The 22648-nt window shown below is 32.7% G+C and overlaps 1 protein-coding gene across 1 annotated transcript in view; it reads right to left on the bottom strand.

Annotated features, from left to right (window-relative positions):
- Positions 1-10675: 10675 nt before the first annotated feature.
- LOC149186025 (uncharacterized) overlaps positions 10676-22648 on the bottom strand; it is a 13444-nt gene continuing 1471 nt past the window's right edge. The window contains exon 3 of the mRNA XM_089409209.1: positions 10676-11379. Within this exon, the coding sequence (XP_089265335.1) occupies positions 10819-11379 (561 nt within the window). The 3' untranslated portion in view covers positions 10676-10818. The remainder of the gene's footprint in view (positions 11380-22648) is intronic.

Below are 22648 nucleotides of genomic sequence, written 5' to 3'. Positions count from 1 at the left end.
AACAATAGGATAAGTATTGAAGAATGAAAGATCCATTGATATAACAAGAAAAAAATCATTTTCATGTACATGATACATTAAAGAAGCCATAAGAAAAAGACAAGGTCTTGCATGACCAACACAAAACAAAGAAGACATTCAAGGTGGTAGACAAAGTTTAGTTTCAAATTAACAAAAAATACATACAAGGTCTTGGAAATAAAATCAAGACTCTGTAATATGGTCCTTCTGAACGGTAGACCCCTGCACAGGGTCCGGTTCAGTGCCCCGAACAAAAAAAAATTGGACTCTATATTAGGTGGGAAGACCTACCTATGGTTTTTGCATGGATTTCGCACATGGTTTTGGGCATGATGGTTTTTTGTCCATGGTATTTTGTCGATCCAATCAAGGGAACTACGGTTATGTTCTAATCCAGGGTTAATGGATTGGGGTTATGGATGCTTCACCATGTATATATATGTATTATAACATTGAAATTAATATAATGAAAAATCAATCTAGTAGTCCTGGTTTTGGGATCCAAAGGAAAATCTCTGTGTATATATGTTTTATGTTTTATGCTATCACCATTGTTTATTTTCTATTTTAGAATTCGTATGCAGGTAATTTCTTTACAGGGTTAAAACCTACAACAGAGACAGTTGGACATGTCAAAGATGCCCATTGGCACCAAGTATCATGGGCCAGTGTGCCAAGTTGCATGAAAGAATACTCATTCCAATGATGTGGGCCATCATAAACAATTGGAAAGTTCATACCCTATACATGTGGTATTTCCCCAACTCTGACCAGATCCTAGCACCTTGGGAGCAAGCACATCTATAGTTGAGAAAAGCATGAATCAAAATATTTATGTTGTCTATTGTTTTATTGTTATTGCATTGCTTTTTTTTTTATTTTTGTTTGGTCCACTAAGTGGAGTCACATTGTTATCTCAATATGAAATTAGACTCCTAAACTTTCATATATATATATATATATATATATATATATATATATATATATATATATATATATATATATATATATATATATATATATATATGAGTGCCCTGTAGCGTGTGAGTATGACTCATTTTATGAACTATATAATCGTTTTTTTTTTTGTTCTTCACATATAATAGTGATTGCAAGATGTGAATATAAACTCTATCAAGTTTTGTGACTACATTTTCATGTGTTTTTGTGGATGGATTCAAGATTTAATTTGAATCCTATGTTTATCGCTTAACAATCGTTAAGGCATAGGCTAGCCTTCAACAAGGGCCCACTCAAAGTGTGGTTCTATTCCAACTTCTTTTCAATTTGTTCTTGCAAATATGATTAGATTCTTTGTTTATGTTTCAAGCATTTAAGTATATTTCATGTTTAATTGATTTCTATTCAATTTCATAGATTATCATAAAAGTGATTGTGTGGTTTCATTTTCTCTTTTCAAATTCATAGATTAGTTGTTATTTCAAGTTTATTGGGGCATATGCTAGATTTCTTTAAAAGTAGATGTTTCATAGTCGAGTGTTGTAAATTTTATTGGATTCAAGTTCACCCGGTGATACTGTGCTAGTCACCCTTAAACAAAATCTAGGTACATGAGGCACCACTTAGCCGAGTAGTTGACTATCCTTCAGCAAACCCTTCCATTTGAGTTTGTATCCCCGTGAGTTTTTTTCTTAGGACATTGAGAACAACGTGAGGAGTTTACCTCTTGTGTATATTACATAGAGTGCCTCACAAGTTTACCAACCCCAATTTGGAAAATTAATTGTATCGAGTAGCCTAAATCCCCATTAAAATAAGAAACATATAAACACACCATCATTTTTTGTGGCATTGCTAGGGAGGTACTCAAAAGAATCAAGAACCTTCATGTAATTAGGATCAAAGATATTAGGGATAGAAGTGACCAAAGGGGTCATTAATAACCCATTTTAGTAACCTATGTCTTTATTATCTTATGCATTAGGAAATTATAAATGCATTAAAACACCATCGGCAGAAAAAAGAAAAATTATACTATAACATCATGTGGTGTACTAGGAGCCACTCAAAACAACATTTTGGCGAGTGAGAAAGGAAAGAAAGATCCTTTGGAGGCCACCAAATTCCAACATAGTGTAGTAGGAAAACCTCATAAAGAAGAGCCACCATCTCAAAAACAAGAAACTCTACTGGACGAGGAACTGGAAAATTTTGAGAGTTCCATTAGAATTCAAACCCCTGGAGATTTAAACAAAGAAATGATGGGGGATGAAGAAGTAATTGGACATAAGAAAAAGGAACATATTACCTTTGAATTCCCTATTCAAGATAAGGGTGGATTGGTTTAAATGAAAAATATTCCTCTACCTATCCTTCCAAACTTTCATAGCCTTGTAAAATGGATAGGAAAATCCAAAAGGTACTCTACTAAAATCTTAGAGAGAAATTTTCCCCGCCTCCTTTTGTAAACACTTTTGGGGACCAAAATCCTATGGAAATGGGGAGGTATTGTCTAAAATGGATCACTATATAGTTTGAAATATCTTTTGGTAGTTTATGGATGGAAACAAGAGCTATTGGTTTATAGAGCCATTTTTAGGGCTATTGGTTTATAGAGCCATTTTTAGGGTAAGTCTTATTTTGGTGATGAAGGGTCTAGAAACTTTTGGAGCCCTTTTGAGGAATTTGTGGGGGGTTAAAACTTGTAAACAAAGGTTTTATCTCACTAAAAGTGTGATAGCACTGAGATCTTTCCAACGGCACACATATCACCTCATTTCGAGTTCAAATGAGTAAATTGCACCTCCCGCTACTTGACCTATCATGTTGACCATAGTGATATCAAGTAGTTACCATATTATCTCCCATTACTAACAAAGGTAGAGCTAATCATGTGTATACTTTAATAAGTCTCTAGAGGGTTTAACATCACAATATTTAATTAGTTGAGGCATGCAAAAACCATAACCCTAACCACAGATGACTACTAGGACATTGTTAAATACTAGACCACTGAGAAAGAAAGAAATTGTATTCTTGTTTCATTGATTTACTCCCCCATAGTTGAACAAAGCAAGGAAGTGGGATATTGGATCATAATGGAGGAAGTATGCCACAATGTCTATGACAACTCCAAAGTGAATTCGTCTTTTTTTTATATTTGTATTTCTTATTTCGAAAGAAAACAACAAAGCATTGTCTTCACCATCTAGTAGGATTTGTCTTATATATTTCCTAGCATACATTGTATGTAGACGATGTGTTACTTGTTTTTATTTTATTCTATTTCCATATTCAACTTATTGAGTATTTTAAATATCAAATAAAATAATACATAATAAATAATTTACATGAACTTATAAAAATAATTATAACTAATTGTTAAAATATCCACAATAATTGTAATGATAGTAGCAAGGTGCTCTACATCTAGTATGGGAAGACTTGTCATGTAGTGTTAGAAAATAGTTGAGGTGAGGCATCCCAATTGGTGATGGTTATATATGCAAAAGGATTTGAATTTTTAAAGCATATTTTTTTGAATAATTTAATATGTTGTTGCTTAATACATGTTTCTTATGTAAAAATTAATTGATAATTATTTTACATTAATTTAAATGATATTAGAATTAAAAATCTATAAATATGATATTATATGTAAGAGTATCTTAAATTGGAGTTTATGATTACTATGTAGCATAATATATATATGTATGTATGTATAATATACTCTTTAATATCCAATTTAAGATGCTCTTACATATAATATTATATTTATATCTTTTAAAATTAAATTATTGTTATTATTATTATTATTATTATTATGTAAAAATTTGTATTTAAAACTTTAAATATATAAATTTTGAAATGCAACATTAATAGCTTTCATATAAAAATCATAAAAAATAAACAAATTAATTATAAATAAATTATATTTAAAAAGAAATCTAAATGATTTATGCAAATAAATTAATTTAAATGAATATTGTAACTAAAAAATATGTTGTTATTTATTTTATATTAAATTCATTATCCAATTATTAATTAAAAAATTAAAAACTGTCAAATTAAAAATAATATAATATAATATATGAATGACCATATTTATTATCACGTATATTTTTATTAGTAAAACTATATAGTAAAAATAAATATTAAAATAGATTTGATAGGTTTACTCTTTATTAAATGTTATGACACTTTTTTTTGGTACTTTATACAATGACAATTCATTTTCATAAATATTTAGATTTGATAGGTATACTTTTTATTAAATGTTATGACACTTGGTTGCCTATTAAGATTTTTTTGAGTTTCTGTTTTTTATATATATATATATATATATATATATATATATATATATTCTGAAAATTCAATTTTAAACACCATGAAATTAGTCAACATGTGAATGAATCAATCAAAATAGAAATTCACATTTAAAAAATTTCAAAATCTATTTATGATTTTCAAAATATTTAGTTTAATATTTATTTTTTTCAAAACGTTAATTACCTTTATAAAATCTATTTATAAATTTCAAAACTAATTGAAAGTCAAGCCTTTCTACCAAAAATAAAATAAAAACAAAAACAATATAACCTACTTTCAACACCAAGATAAGGATTGTTCTTTTTAGGAGAAACTTGAATCTTTTTAGTAAAATGAAATTAATTATTATATCGAGTTTATTTAAATAAATTTTATAAGTAATTAATTTATAATTAATTAATTTTTTTACCAACATTCAATTTTGCTTTGGTTGTGTATTAGTTTGTTTTTACACAAAAATTGTTGTCCTTTATCCATACTTTAATATTGGGAATTGAATTTTTTATATTTTATATTTTTATTTAAATTTATTTATTTGTAAGGTGATTGGTTGATGTCTTATCATGGTTTGTTTAGTAACTTCTATTTCTATTAGTTACTAATTTTTTGTTTTTAGTTTTATTTCATTTTTATTTAACTTTTTGTTTTTTTTTCTATTGTTTCCATTTTCATGAATTATAATTTTTTGTCCATATTTTCAATTTAAGGTGACTTGTTATTTTATTTTTTGTAAGCGGGGTAGGACTCTTCTATTTCATTTCAAAAAGTAGACAAGAATACATACACATCCAACAGGTGTTACATGGCCTTAACCCACCCACTAGGAAACTGGATCTGTTGGCCATCTAACTATATGATAAGTCATCCAAAATTCAAATGTCTTCGAAATGTCAATAAGTGCAATATAGGTCTGAATGTCTTTAGCAATCTTAATATCTAGATAACTACAACAACAAGGAACTTTTGGAGAAACTAAACTAAACATAACTCAAAAATTTCCAAACAGAACAACCATGCTAGTTTGACCATTACTCATCTAAGGAGTCCACAGGTGTTGGATCTCTAGCACTAGAGCCCGGAAACTTAGTATGTGGAAGACACAACATATGCTTCTTGGTCAGGTTGAGACAAACATTCTCGAGTTGGATTAGACGTTGAACCAACTGAAATTCCCTGTGAATTTCCTGGAGCTCAAAAGGGGGTTTAGATGGGCTAGTTAAGCTGGACCCTATGGCTTTTGCAACAATATTCTTCATAATCCAGTATAGGTATACCGACTAATGGAATTGGGTATATCTGCCTCTAGAGTGGCCTGGGTCCTGCACTAAAAATAACCATTCTCCAAAGTCTAGATCTAAGTTTTCAGCTTGCTCTTTAGCTTCTGCTTCCCACCCTTGTATCAGTTGACGAACAACAGGAGGGGTGTTGTTATGATAGACCTGGGCAACATCTCTAGCTTTTCCAACTATACCTCGATGACCTTTGCCCTTGACTGACGGTGTCAGGGTCTACCTTTCCTTAAACCCACGACCATGGCTTTGACCTGAAACATTGTTGCCCCGTCTGAAATTTCCTTTGGAAGAGGCAGGGCGTGCCATAGAAATCCAATTCGAGCAATCCTGATAACCACCTGACCGGAAGCAAATCAACCAAGAGAACCCAGAGCCTTGGTAAGTAACACTACCAGTTCTGATCAAACAAAATTCTGACCAAGCAAGCACCCGTCCAATGGACAGACAAGAAGGCACGGGAAAAAATCCTAGTCGGAGGTAAAAGAAACCTGTACAAATACGAGGGCATGGTATAAAATAGACATGAGCAGGAAATTCAACAAACCATTTAGACTTTCCGCCTTTAAACCGACCATAGCTCAGTGGGATATCCTTGTTTGCCAAGACAGTCCACAACCCAAACGAGGACAGGGATATCCGCCATGCGGGAGTCCCCTCCACCCAATTGACCCAGTCCTCTTGGAGTGACTAGTGCTTCCTTAAGTATCTCTCATTATTGAAAACCCAACCCCCCATTACATTCAATATGGACGCAACCTTAATTTTTCCATACAAAGCCATCAAAGATAGAAAAATTCCATACATCACAGAGAGACTGACAGAGCACAGAGGATAGGCTTCACCTTTCATACTAATAGCCTCAGACCCAACACAAATTTCTTCAAGACTTGCCATAAAACGCATTTTAGAAACAACCAGTAAACTAGTTGACCACAGACACAAAACCAGGTTCAAGAGGAGGGAAATAGGGAAACAAAAGAAGCATACCTGCACCAGAAGCACGCCTTCTGGAGGCCATGAGTACCTTTGCGTCTCCCGCCCACGACCAATCTTGCAACCTGAACCGAGCTCCTGAGTCTAATCGAGGAACGAATAGCGAAAGTGCAACCAAAACACTGGAGAAAACTGCATCGCCTTCCTCCACAGCTCCCCAAATATCTCTCCTCTAACGATGCCACCTTACACATGCAAATGATTAAATGTGAGCCATCAACCGACCACCTCGCCTTATGAGCGATCATGCCTCTATCCGTGACTCAAGTCCCATCGAGTTCAATGCCCTGTCTCGCACCCCGATCAGGGATAAGGTGACTTATTATTATATTAAAAAATATTTTAATAAATTTAATTATATATATATATATATATATATATATATAGATATAGATATATATATATATATATATATATAAAATAAAACACACAAATATATTTAAATATATATAATAAACATATATATTAAAGTGTATATATGTTAATATAAACAATATTAATTAATCATATTTCTCATTTTTTGGTGATGGCATTTTACAATACAATATTCTATTAGTTGTTTTATTTTTGTGATGAAACATTTGTTTTTATTAATTTTTAGTTTAATTAAGCTATATTTAAGCTAAGCTACAACTACTAGCTAGTATGTAGCTCTTGTTATAAATTTGAATAAAAAATATGAAAAGATGATAATAAAAAATATAATTTTAAACAATGTTTATGTTATGGTTTCTTTTAAATGCAATAAATTTATATAGATACTTTAGGGATATGAATAAAATATAGATAATAATCATTTATTGTAATGAAGATTTTATGCAAAATGTTAATAATTATTAAGATCTACTTGGTAGTTAATAATAACTAAGTATAAGAATGGAGTCTTTTTTATTGAGCATGTATGAATAATATAATGTTGAAGCTTAATTGATTAGGATGTTGCCCCTTCTAAAAAGTAAGTGAATAGGTGTTAATGAATCTATAAAATTACCCTGGTAGAATGTTAATCTACCTTAAAAGCTTATATGTGAAGTATTAAGTATTCTTTATTCATTATTGCAAACTTTATATATGATTTCTATTTCATATATATAATTTGTGTGCATAATGATGAAACGTTTTAATAATAATTTGTGTGCATGATTATGAAACATTTTAATAATAATGGGTTGGAATGTCAAAAGTTTGCATTAATAAAAAAAATGGTCTTTTCTACGTTCAATTATGAAACTCAAACAATTAGAAATTTGTGAGTAAATGGGGAACATAATCATAGAAAATTTACTAAAAATATTGAAACTTTGAGGAAAAAGAGAAGGAGGATTTGCAAGTTATGATCTATTTTTGATCTCATAGACATTATAGATATTAGAACAATGAAATCAAGATCCTTCCATTCCTAGCAATACCAAATCTTATTGTTAATTTTACAAAACCATCTTATTCAAAATTTTGTGTGGATAGAAGTAAGGATGAAATATTTTTTTGTGAAACAAGGAAACTCCTATCTTTAATCATAATACAATTTAATAATAACATAAAAATAAATATCTACTAACATAATAATATAAAAACGCAAAAATTAAATTAATCTGAATAACTCGATCCTAAAAAGTTTTAGAAAAATAACACTATCACTCCTAAAAACTCATATAATTTGAATGGAAAGCTGAAGGCTCCAACCAGTTAGTTGAATTAGATTGCGTGTCACTCATTGGCTTCCTCCAGAAAGAAATGAGCCATTGTATCATGTGCTTACAAGCCATTATAATTTCCTTGGACCATGTGCTTCTAACTATGATAAAGTAACTATGAAGTAAGTGTACAATGAGCACTTGTTTGACCAAAATATTATTAGTTGTTTGGATTTTTTCAAATTAGTGAAAAAGGTCTGCTATCTGTAATTTTGGAACTGCCATGGACCTAATCTAGTCCAAGATAAGGAGACAAGACAATGTACTAAGATACAATTACATGCTGTTTTGTTTCGTTTTTTTAAATTAGATGACAAGGTTTGTCACATGGGAATGAAAATGACAAGGTTAGAGTGGTTAGTTTAAAATGATGAGATAGGGATAGGCATGAGTTTCCAATTCTTTATCATGGAGATCCAGTGTCTTACAGTATTTTGTTTATGAGACAGGGATATGCATGAGTTTCTATTTATGAGAAAGATAAGGATAGGTATGGGTTTAGTATTTTGTTAAGAAAATATTATAAATGTGTATTAATTTTTTAAAATATAATTTATTGGTTTTAAAAAAAAAATTCTTTGTGGGAAGTTTTCCATTGTTTTTATGCAATTAGAATGTTGAATAGTTAAAATTATTGAAGCAATTTTAAATTGTTTTTAATGATATAGTATACAAAATTATGTTTTCTAATTTTCCAAATATATTTTGATGAATTTATTTGAAATTTAATTTAAAAATATTAAAACTATGAATTTGAATTATTAAATTTATATAAACTATAAATTTTATATATTACATTTTTCCATGTCTTAACTGTATAAAATATACATTTTTTATTTTTATTTTTATTTTTATTGTGAAGTTGTTTGTGATTCTTCAAGCTTGACCTGTGGCTTGAGGAACTACGACTCAAGCGCATCTAAGTCGTCAAAGTCACCCAGGGAGGCTTGACCTGTCGCTTGAGGAGCTACAACCCAGAGGCATCTAAGCCATCAAGGTCACCCAGGGATCACAACCAACTTGGGCCACACTAGCCCTTAGCTGATTGGGTTTTTTTGCATGTCGCCTCGCCTCCCCCTAGCAGCCGAGTGAGGTTTGATCATGGGTCGCCTTGTTGAGTAAGCTCATACTCAACCAATTGTACTAGTAAGACTTGACATTTAAAACATATAGCTTGACTGGGCCTAATGGTTAAGAGCATGTGTTTTCTCCTAAGAAGTCACAGGTTCAAAACCAAAGAGGGTAAAGTATGTGTGTCTTCTAGACTTACATCTTAAAAATAGATAATAACAAAAAATAACATCAAAAATTATATCCCAAATTTCTAACCAATAAACATATAAATAAACAAAACGCAATTTCATTTTACAATTATATCCTCACACTTTAAATAAACTTCCAAATATAAAAGTTCAAATAAACTTCTAAATAAAGTTCAAATAAACTTCCAAATATAAAAGTTCAAGTTAATCTTTCCCAAATATAAATATACAAATATAACAGTTCAATTTCATCTTTCTTAAATATTTTTGGAATGACTAAATTAATTTCAAATTTGTAAGTTTAAATATTTCTGGAATGACTAAATTCAATTTCAAACTTGTAAGCTTGACTTTTAGATCTTCTCTGCTTTAGCCCCTTGAGAATTATAGGTATCTGGCAGAAATATGGTCCACCAGTAATTACAAGTAACAAGAATGATGATTCAATTTGCATCTCCTAATAGCAATTACTGATAATAGTTGAATGCCCATAGTAATTAGTGATAACACTATTAGTTTGACCAACGATAAAATTTTCTGTTAAAAAAACATTAACACTTACAAACCAATTTATCCTGGTCCTTTCTGTTACCCTTCAGACCAATAAGTGAGAATTAGGTCTGAGAAATCTGCAAAATGAAATTACCTACAGACTCATAAAAAATTAGAATGTCAAATTTAGGGATGACCAAAGTATCCCCAAACATTTCTTCACTCAATTCCAGAAATCAGGGAAACTTTACCAAACATTGCTTCGCTGGATTCCAGAAATCAGGTATAATTTTGAACTGCCAGTAAAGCGTTTACATCAGTTACAGTGAAATATTGTTAAATATGTATTAAATTTCAAAATATACAAAAATTGACCGAATATTGTTCAAAATATGTATTATATTTCAAAATATACCAAAATTTCGATCAATGTTGACCAGAATTAAATAACAAAAAGGAAAAGCATATTAACACAACTCCTATAAATCCAACAAAACTTATATATGGTAAACAACCCCACTCCCACTAGTGATCCCTTTCTAAATTCTTGAAAAACCTACTTATAATTCCCACTTCCCACTGGTGATCCCTTTCTAAATTCTTGAAAAAACTACTTATAATTACAGTGAGAAGCAGAGCAAGACTGGATTTCAATCTCATAAATATTTTCACATGTATACATACTGGAAGCAAATGAAAATATTAATGAAATTCAATGTGTACGGTACATACTAGCTGTAACAACGGATCTGCATCAGGTAAGATGAGGCAGAGTCACAGAGCGATGGATCTATGTGTCAGCTGACCTCGAGCGAGTGCAGACTTATACATTTCTCTGATTATAATCTCGTCAAATTGAGCATTGCGGATTCTTCCAAAGGGATGCACAAGCGAGGTGCACTGAGATCCCAAGTTATTGCTCATCATTCTGCTAGAAAAGAAGGCAGTTGCAGAGAGGGAAAGCATTTTATTTACATAACTGTCTCTCAGCTTGGCTACCAGTAATTTAGGATAAGCCAATTTGGATTTCAATTTGGGCACCAAAACCCTGGATCTGCCTTTTGGGCCTCTCAGTTTCCAAACCCTAACCCTCTTTCTCCTTTTATCTCCGAGGCGCTCATATTTTCTAGAATGCAAGCAACGAGCAACGGACCTGTATAACGACACAGAGGCTCCGGCCAAGGAATTCAACCCCTTTGATGCTCTGGCTTTCAATTTCTCAAACCCCATCTTCACTGATTGAAGTGAATTTGCGAGGAAATTTTGCAATAGTTGTGAGTGTAAATAAAGGCTGTCAGAAACTTTCAAGACTGGAGACCGGACACGCGGTTTCAGCTGAACTCTTTAAATGCGTGTCTGAACCTTTTTTCTTGAAATTCAACTACTTCACAGTCACTCTTCAATGACAAATTTCGCCGGAAGGAATCTGGTGGTCAATCGATATTGTTAATTATTTTGCAGGTTAAAATGTTAAATTCAGTTTCCCCGATCCGGGTGCTTTCTTCTCTCCACTGGTGTCATCCATGCCAGCACACCATAGAGCATTTATAGCCCAAGTTAGGTGGCGAACGAACAGAGCTTCGGCATTAACACCAAGTTCCGTACTTGAATTTGGAGAGGACAATTTCGCCCGGTAATCGTCGTTGGCCCGGAAAGATTCTGTCAAATTAATGTTTTGTGGATTGATAAAAAGTTAATTTTTTTTATAGGGTGGGAAACACTGTCATAATTTATTTGTCAAATCAGCAGTGAGGACAGTCATTTCTGGTTGCTATTTGTGAACGCACACTGACTCATCACTTTTATTCAAGGAAAATCATGTCCTGGAATAATCCGTTAGTGGTCCGTAAGGGGGCAATCTTTCACTCTGCGACATGTCTTTGGGTCTTGGGCTTTAAGGAAGCATTTATAGCGCAAGTTAGGTGGCGAACAAACAGAGCTTCGGCATTAACACTAAGTTCCGTACTTGAATTTGGAGAGGGCAATTTCGCCAGGTAATCATGGTTGGCCAGGAAAGATTCTGGCAAATTAATGTTATGTGGATTGATAAAAGGTTAATTTTTTTTATAGGGTGGGAAAACCTGTGATATTTTATTTGTCAAATCAGCAGTGAGGACAGTGATCTCTTGCTCCTATTTGTGAATGCAGGGTGACTCATCACTTTTATTCAAGGAAAATCATGTCACCTGGAATACCCGTTGGTGGTCTGTAAGGGGGCAATCTTTCACTCTGCCACATGTCTTTGGGTCTTGGGCATTACCCTGTTCCTTACCTCAAAAGAAGACTAGACAAGCAATTTTAGGACATACTTCAAGCCCAAAACAAAGTTAATTATATAGTATAGGTCCATTTGAAAAATAATTTCCAGAAATTAAGAAAGAATTTTTTAATTATTTAAAAATGTTTTATAATTATATTGAAGACATATTTTACAAATACAGGGGATATGGTAATTTAAGCTTGAATTGAATATATTTTATTGGTCCTATTTTTATTCACATTATATTGGTATGTTTAAGTATATTGGTTCTCATTATAATTCCTAATGGGTATATATAGGTTGACAACATTTTTTATAAATACAAGGTATATGATAACTTAAGTTCGAATTGAATATATTTTATTGGTCTTCTTTATATTCACATTACAATGACTTAACTTAGATATTAGTTCTCTTTATAATTCCTTATGACTTAGTATAGAATATTAGTTTCTTTATAATTCCTTATTCTTACATATATGTTGAAGACATTTTCTATAAAAACAAGGAATATAGTAACTTAAGCTTGGATTGAATATATTTTTATTGATCTTTCTTCTATTCATATTATAATTATCATACTAATTATTTGCTTAGGTACTAGTTTTCCTTACAATTCCTCATGGTTACATACACATTGAAGGCATTTTCTATAAATACACGGCATATGGCAACTCCATCTTGGATTGAATATATTTTATTGGTCTTCCTTCTATTCATAAAATAGTGAGTGCATTATTTACATGTTGAGGTATTAATTTCCTTACAACAAGCTATAATATGAATTTGTTCTTTTACAAATAAGATATGACTTTATTTTCAAGATCAAAGATATGTGAAAGTTATTATTTCAACTAATACGATGGTCGTGGCGATGATATGTGATAATATTATTTTTGGCTTGAAAGGAAATCTTCATATTGCTAATGATATGGGAGGCACATGGTTGTCAAGAATTGTAATTGTTGGTATGGAAAACAAAACAATTCCCTGGGTACTTTCTAATATTAATTCAATTCATTATCACCTCTACTCTAATCTATCATAACTTCCATTGGAGGAAAATGGCAATCCTACACTAATGGTCAATCTACAGGAGCAAGATATCAATCAATTAATGAATCATGTACAAGAGATGGATGAGCAACTCAAGGATAAATATAAATAATAGCACAAATATCACAACTACATTCTCATTGAATAGTTTGGCATACAAACTCTTTTTTTTTTTGGGCATCACAACTTCACTGCTCTCTAATTTTTCCTTGTGGTATGCTTGTATAAAATCTTGATGTCCCTATCGATGTTTTGGGTTAATGTTGTAAATTTTGATAACAATATGTAGATGACCTATAAATCTTTCTTCGACTTGCAGTGTGTTGTTGCTTTCTTCTTTAATTTTGATGACTCCGTGATACACATTCTTGACTTCTTGTATCGTGCTTGATTTTAGTTCAACCACCTAAAGAACATTTATTTTACTTCTATAATGCCTTTTCCACTCTAGAGTGCAAACACAATCAAGCATTATGTGATCTATAATATCTCTATATTATATAAAAGCATAAACATCATTTATTGCTATCATGTTTTTTCCATTCTAAAGTGCAAACAAAATCAAGCATTATGTGATCTATAATATCTCTATATTATATAAAAGCATAAACATTATGATCCTTAATGGATCCAAAATGATTCACAATACATATAGTATGAAATAATATAAATTCCCTTTTGCTAATCATAAAACCCTTAAGGTAAGTATTTTAAAGTAGGGGAATACCATATGATAATCCTTTTATTAGGAAGGATGAAACCCTATTCGCTTGTCTTTTTTAGTGGGAAACCTCAAAATGAGTAGGGTTCCAATATAATAGCAATACTTGACACCTTTCATAGGGAGGATTCCATTCTTATATATATTTATGTAGTAAACCCCAACCCTAACCCTAACCATTATTAGTCTCTACAATAATGAATGGGTCATATCATATTATATTTTTTGCATGATAAATAACTTGTAGGTGTTATTTAAAAATAACTAACATAGTGGACCCAACCCGCATTACACTAAATGACCACCATGCCTATATTATTATTGACTTTATTAGAGGCTTCAACCCCCATTACATCACTAAGGGGGATCTCACCACTAGAATGAAGTAACACCAGCCTAGATCCACCTTAACTCCATATCTACCAAGCACCGAGAGGGATTTAATTATTAAGAGATTTGATCCCTCTAGGCGCTTGGTAGACCTCGAGTCAAGATGGATCTATGTTGCTTTAATTCCCCCCTTAAAATATGCTATATTCCACATGAATACCATGGGTTAATACCATGGGCCGCTTTTATTTTTATTGTTATTTTATTTTTATAGGGTTATTTTCTTTTATTTTATTTTATTTTATTTTGATCTAGTTAAAATGCTTACATTACATTATATTAATATTTTAATTTAATCTAATTTTTATTTTTATGTAATTTGACTTAGTAAAAATGTTAAATATTACATTACAAGATCTCTCCCATACTGGACTGGAGAGCGTCCCTTGGCGCAATTACAAGATGTGGTTACTTGAAGTTGAAGAAATTTCAAAGGGATACCAACATTATTCAAACGTTCAAATAGTTCATACACAACACCTACTTCTAAATGGAGTACAAAAATTGTAAGAAATATATGAAACAATTCAAATTTGGGAATTCTATAGACATAATGAAGAGGAATATACTAGAGACACATCTCACTAGTGTGATTTACAGAAGGCTTGTGAGGAATGTTATATGGAAAATTGTTATTTATGGGAAGACAATTACTTTCGACTTTTTTTATGAATCTAGTTGTTTAGATTAATCTAATATCACTGAGGGAAGTGATGACAAAGTTATGTCTACTAATTTTCAATTTACAATTCTCTCTCCATGTCCATAATTGACCTCTTGTAGCTATGTAGATGATATTTTTGCTATGGATGGTCCTAGTATCTTGGTGGAAAGATATTTAGATCCATATGATTATGGTGAGCATGTCTAGCTAAACACATACATTCATCAAATTCATGTGTCATCAATGGGGTGCCAACATGTGGACTTGTAAATGGTACTTGGGATTATGCACTCTTTTCTTAGATGACTTTATTCTTAAAGCTTAGCACAACAGTACTACATGGAACCCAGTCTCATGGATGCATATCTTAGATGGCTTAATTTTCAACATTCAGGGTAGAACCCATATATGGGACCTAGGGTTATGGATGTATCTCATACATGTATGCATTGATGGAAACACTTCTGAAAGGGGATGTTGTAGTGGGATGCACCCCGTCACATGTAATAGGGCCAAAAGGTCCATTAAATTTAATAATAATAATAATATAAGCATGGTTTCCATTTAATGTAACATTAATTGGGTCCACTATGTTCCTTATTATTATGAAAGATCCACCTAATAGTTATCATCGTACAAATGTAATATTGTCCATTCATTACTATAGATTCGAATAATGGTTACAATTAGAGTTTGCTATGTAGCTATAATTAAGGCTGGAGTACTCCTAATGAAAGAGATCCAAATTTTTATTGTATTGAATGATTTCTCATTTAGAGGTTGCCCATCAAAGAGTCAAGTGAACACGAGTTCATCTTCTATAAAAAGATTTGTTTTTATGGTCTTTCCAATAAAATATATTCAATTGAAACTTAAATTATCATATCCCCTATATTTATAAAATATGTTTTCAATATAATCATAAGAGTTTTAATGGAATGATTAGAAAATTCATTCTCAATTTCCAAAAAATATTTTTCAAATAAAACTATATTATGTAATTAACTTTGTATCAATTCATATAACATCAATGATTTTTTAAAGATAATAATGTCTCTTCTTAATGTTGTCTACAAAATTATATAATCTATAATCTATAATACTTTTAATTGAATTTATAAAATTATTAAATGATTAATATATCATAAATCACTATTTAAAATAAATTTAAAGTGTTTTTGCTTATATAATGGAGTATTCTTTCTTTTCCCTTTTAACTTTTTCTATATATATCATAGCATTATAAAATTATCTTTTTTCATAGCTTTATAAAATTATCATTTTCATTAATGCACGGAAAAATAATTTTGTATGGCTTTTATTTATTAATTAAAGAGTGAATGAGTTAAAAATAATGGAGAAAGTTTGTTTCACAGTTGTGTGTCCTAGATTATAATTACGTCGTAAGGCGTTTCCATTTGAAATGAAATCTCATGTGATCCACGCTATCTTGGTTATGTACCATTAGATTTAGTGTTAGACGATTAAAAAATTTCCTGTTGTTGATCTCATAACTGATTCTTGACGCTCAATAACTGACTTATCTCATAACTGACTCTTGCGGATCAACTAACTGGCTTATTAGTTTTTCAATTCGTGTAGAGGTCTCTCCACAATGTGTTGAAGGCGTATGCGGTGTATGACAATGAGGTGGGGTATACGTAGGGGATGAGTTTCAGAGTAGGCGTGCTTCTGTTGTACATGTCTGAGGAGAATGCATTTTGGGTGATGGTTGTGCTGCTCAAAGGCGGAGCAAATACTCCATTGTTATACATGTCTGAGGAGAATGTGTTTTGGGTGATCGTTGTGCTGCTCAAATGTGGAGTGAATACTCCATTGGGAGGGTTATACCTAGACGGTCTACCTCTACTCAACAAATGCCTATTTGACTTTGAAACACTTGTGAAGGAGCAACTGCCAGAGTTAGGGAAACATTTTGAGGAGCAAATGATCATGCCATCTATGTTTGCAAGCAGCTGGTTCTTGACAGTTTTCTTTGCAGATTTGGTGTTTCCACTAATTGTTCGTATATGGGATGTTTTTCTTTTCAATAACTGACTCTTGCGGCTCAATTGACTGGCTTATTAATTTTACAATTCGCGTCAAAGGTCTCTCCACAATGTGTTGAAGGCGTATGCGGTGTATGACAGTGAGGTGGGGTATACGCAGGGGATGAGTTTCATAGCAGGCGTGCTTCTGTTGTACATGTCTGAGGAGAATGTGTTTTGGGTGATGGTTGTGCTGCTCAAAGGTAGAGCGAATACTCCATTGAGAGGGCTATACCTGGACGGTCTACCTCTACTCAACAAATTCCTATTTGACTTTGATACACTTGTGAAGGAGCAACTACCAGAGTTAGGGAAACATTTTGAGGAGCAAATGATCATGCCATCTATGTTTGCAAGCAGCTGGTTCTTGACAGTTTTCTCTGTAGATTTGTCGTTTCCACATATGGGATGTTTTTCTTTTCGAGGGTGTGAAGATTGTTTTCCAAGTGGGTATGGTGTTGTTGAAGTTCTTTCAAGACGATTTGTTGAAATTATCATTTGAGGATCTCATAATGGCTCTCCGAGAGTTTCTATGCATGATTTGAATCCAGACATCCTATTGCGAATGGCTTGGTCATTTTTATTGTCAACATGAATGAAGAGGGTCAGCTTTGCAAGATATGCTATGACAAGATTGCAAATCAAGCTGGACAACTCCTGGTGGAGGACGTGTGCCCCAACCATTTGAGGCCAATTCCACCACACATGGCATTCCCTCTGCACTGCTCAGCCAAGGACGCTGTAGAGGCTTATAAGAACAATTGTTGGTGGTGTGGTGTCATTATCAAACTAGTTTCCTCGGAAGAGGCGCTCTGGGCGGTCTACTCAATAGACAGCTGCATTATCAAGGCGTGTCAGCGTTTAGATTTACGCCCCGCTCTACAATGGCAAGGTGGAATGTGGACGGTGGTTTGTTAGGTTTTATTGTGAACCCAATGCTCTATAGTATTATTTTGGAAATTTAGAATGGTAGGAGGAATCATCGCGAATCTTTAATTTAAAAAGCGATATTTTATATATATTTTTAGCCCCCGCCAGTGATTATAGCAATAACCTTGCCACGGATTATATGGGATCAATTTTTTTATTGGTTTTTTAAGTTCCCATCTCTGGGAGTGACTGGAGCAATCGCCTACCCGGATTATAGCAATAACCTTGTGATGAAATTTATATTTTTTTATTTTTCACTCCCCATCTCTCGCAGTGACAATAGCAATAGCATCATTGGGATTATAGCAATAACCTTTCAATCAATTACATTTTTTTCTACTAAGAATGATATGATTGCTCTTTTTTTTTAAACAAGGTAAAATGTGGAATAAAAAGTTGTATATAAACAAGTTCAATGCATTCTATTATAATTATTAACAAATTAATTTTATGGCAATTCAAAAAATAATAGTACAAATGTTTGTTCCTCAAAATTTCATTTAAAGGAAGCTCACAAGGCATATAATAGGTGGTGATAGGTATTTTGTGGTGAAAAGCTCACTCGTTTGAAACCTTGTGGGAAAATATCTAGCGATTATAGGGGGTGGTGTGGCTTAGGCCATGTGTCATCCAAGTGATTTTGACAGCTTAAATGCCCCTAGGTTATGGTTACTCAACTGAAGGCATACAAACTCCTCCCAGGATTAGACCACAAGACTTATGGGGACCAAACTTCCCCTCTTAACCATTAGACAACATCCATAGAACTCTTAAAACTCACATTACCTAGGAAACAAAATTTCATCTAAAAACCTATAGGGACCAAACTACCCTCTTAACCATTAGACAACATCCATAGAACTCTTAAAACTCACATTACCTGGGAAACAAAATTTCGTCTAAAAAATTATCAATAAAATAAAATATCTCCTAAAAAACCCTTAGGTTTCCTAATCATTATGGAATATGGGTCCATAAAATAAAATATCTTGTAGGAAACCCTTAGGCTTCCTAATCATTATAGAAATATATTGATACAAAGAACTCTCAAGATTCAAATACCGTTCAAGCTGCTATATTGATACAAAGAACTCTCAAGATTCAAATACCACTAATGACATTTGGGTGACAATCAAGGATTTGTATGAAACAAAAAATACAAATCGTCTGTTGTTTTTGAAGAGTAAGATTCTCAGAATGGAGGAGAATGAATCTGTTGTTGCATTCATCTCACGGATCAAAGCACTGAGAGATAAGTTTGGTGACATAGGGGAGAAAGTGTCCAACATCGACCTCATCACAATTACCTTAAATGGTATGATAGAGGATTATTAGATTTTCATTATAAGGCTTGCGGCAAGGGAGAAAGCTCCCACCTTTGAAGAGTTTATAGGGATTTTGATGCAGGAAGAAGAGAGGCATATGAATTTGAAGCCTTAGAATGCAGATCTAGCATTGGTGGCGAAGAAAAATTTCTTCAAAGGGAAACCAGGAGGAGGACAGAAAAGCGGTGGTCCATCTCAGAAAAATCCATTTCAAGGTATGTCATCCACTAGAAATGATTCAGGAATTAAGTGTTTTTATTGTGGAAGAACTGGTCATATTGCTAGAGATTTTTATAAAAATAATACTAATGAAACTAGACATAGACACAAGAGGCATACAGGGCATTTTGCTGGTGAAGATCAAAATCATGATCTTAAATTATTTGTGTCTGATGCTGCTCTTTCTGCTAAGACTGATGAGGCTGAAACTTGGTTTGTGGATTTTGGAGCATCCACTCATATGATAGGTAATAAACATTGGTATGAAAATTTCAAGGAGACTAGCAACGATGCTAACATCTACCTTGGAGATGACAGAGCATATCATATTAATGGTAGTATCAGGCGCATCCAGAATGTCATGTATGTACCTAGTATTAAAAAAGAAATTGGTCTATGTCTCCATGATTGCAGATAGAAATTTAAAAGTAGATTTTTTCAAAACTTACTCTGTTGTAAAGGATTTGTTGGATCATCAAAAGCCAGTTGCATCAGGAGTATGAGTTGGAGGCCTATATAAGTTGAATGTTACAAGAGTGCCACATCAAGATTTCAATTCAACTTGGTCTCAAAGGTTTGGTCACATCAACCTTCATGACTTATTGCTACTACAGAAACAAGGTATGGTTGATGGAATTTCTATTTTAAGAAATGAACATATTGATTGTGAAGGATGTGCACCTGGAAAAATGCACAGGGTTGAATTTCCCTCTAGCTTAAATAGGAGAAAGAAAGATATATTGAAACTTGTGCATAGTGATATATGTGGAGCCATGCAGACAAGGTCCTTAGGTGGAGCTTATTATTTCTTATTATTTATTGATGATTGTGCAAGGTATATTTGGGTATACTTTCTTAGAAGGAAAAGTGATGCTTTCAAGTATTTTAAATAATTTAGAAATATGGTTGAAAAGCAGATAGGGAAAGTCATCAAAATTCTCCGCTCAGATCAAGGGGGAGAATACAAGCTTGGAAACTTCATCAAATATTACAGAGATCATGGGATAGCACAACAATTTATAGTACCCCACACTCCACAATAGAATGGGGTTGCAGAGAGAAAGAACATAACTCTAGTGGAGTGTGCATGCAGCATGATGAAAGGTAAGAACCTATCCAATGGTTTTTGGGCAGAAGCAATTAGTATTGCAGTTTACTTAAAGAACATAAGTCCAACTAGGTGTCTTGATCTCAAGACTCCATTTGAGGCTTTATATGGTTTTAAACCTATAGTCCATCACTTAAGAGTATTTGGTTCTAAATATTTTGCACACATTCCTAAGGAAGATAGGAAGAAATTGGATGCTAAAGCTATAAAGTGCATATTTGTAGGGTATTGTTCTGATTTCAAAGCATATAAGATGTTTAATCCATCTACTCACAAGGTATTTGTGAGTAGAGATGTTATCTTCCATGAAGAAGTTGATAAAGGGAATAAGGACAGAAGTTATGAGGATTGGGACATGTCGTTACTAATTGATGACATCAATGATGAAGTCAAAGCCAATCATTTACAATAGCAACAATAGGAAAAAGAGTAATCTAGTGATGTGGATACATTCAACAATCGAACTCCACTTAGAGGAGAGCAAGAAATCACACAGGAAAGAATTAAGGCAAGTTCGCTACCAAGGAGATCAAGTATGCAGACTCACTTACCTGCAAGGTACAAAGATTATGCTCTTATGACTAGTATTTTAAATGTTGTTGAGCCCATGAATTATAATGAAGCAAATCAATATGATGAATGGAGGTTAGTTATGAAAGAAGAATATGATTCCATAATTAAAAAAAAATTGGTAATTAGTAGAACTGCCAAAAGGAAAAGAGCCCATAGGTTGCAAATGGATATATAAACCTAAGTTCAAAGCAGATGGTAGTGTAGACAAATATAAAGCTAGGTTGGTGGCCAAAGGGTACTCACAGAAAGAAGGAATTGATTATGAGGAGACTTTTGCTCCTGTAGCTAAGTTAAATACTATTATGATGTTAGCTCTAGCTACAAACTACCATTGGATCTTACACCTGCTAGATGTGAAATCTTCTTTTCTAAATGGATAATTGAAGGAAGAGGTATATTTAACACAACCTGAAGGGTTCATTAAAAAGGGGCAGGAACACTTGGTCTGTAAATTAAAGAAGGCATTGTATGGATTGAAACAGGCTCACAGATATTGGTATGAGAAAATAGACTCTTTCTTCTTACAACATGGTTATAAGAGAAATAAAAATGATTCAAATTTGTATACCAGATTTGATTCAAAGGGGCAGATTGTGTTGATTTCTTTATATGTTGATGATTTAATTGTTACTAGAAACTCTGATGAATTGGCTGAAGAAATTAAAATTCATATTTCATAGGTATTTAAAATAAGTGACCTTGGAGAACAACATTATTTTTTGCGTCTTGAAGTCTGGAGAGATTCTAGTCAAACTTTTGTTACTCAAGGAAAGTATGTTAGGGAATTGTTGAAGAAATTTAGAGTGGATCAGTGTAAAGTTGCTTTACTACCTATACAACAAAATGTTAAATTTCAAACTGATGATGGTTCTAAAGAGGTGGATGCTACATTGTATAGACAACTGGTTGGAAGTTTGATTTATTTGACTACAACCAGACCTGACTTAGCATATTTAGTCAGTGTGTTGAGTCAGTTCATGACAAAACCTCTTGAAAATAATTGGGTGGCAGCAAAAGGTGTCCTGAGGTATCTTTAAGGAACCATAAATTTTGGAATTAAATATACTGATTATTTTGATGTTAAACTGACAAGCTATTCAAATTCAGATTGGGCTGGAGATATGGATAATAAAAGATCTATAACTGGGTATGCTTTCAATATTGGGTCCGAGGTCATTTCTTGGAGCAATAAAAAGAAGAGTATTCTATATTTATCATCAGCGGAAGCAGAGTATCAACTTGTATGTGCAACCACTTGTGAAGCAATTTGGTTGAGAAGACTTATTCATGATGCAGGAGAAGAAAAAAAA

This window comes from Pinus tabuliformis, chromosome 3_1 (assembly GCF_031772625.1).
Source record: "Pinus tabuliformis cultivar Carrire ecotype Pingquan chromosome 3_1, CPIR1, whole genome shotgun sequence".
Taxonomy (NCBI): Eukaryota; Viridiplantae; Streptophyta; class Pinopsida; order Pinales; family Pinaceae; genus Pinus; species Pinus tabuliformis.
Note: the sequence above shows the minus strand (reverse complement) of the source record. Positions and strands in the feature narration are given on the sequence as shown.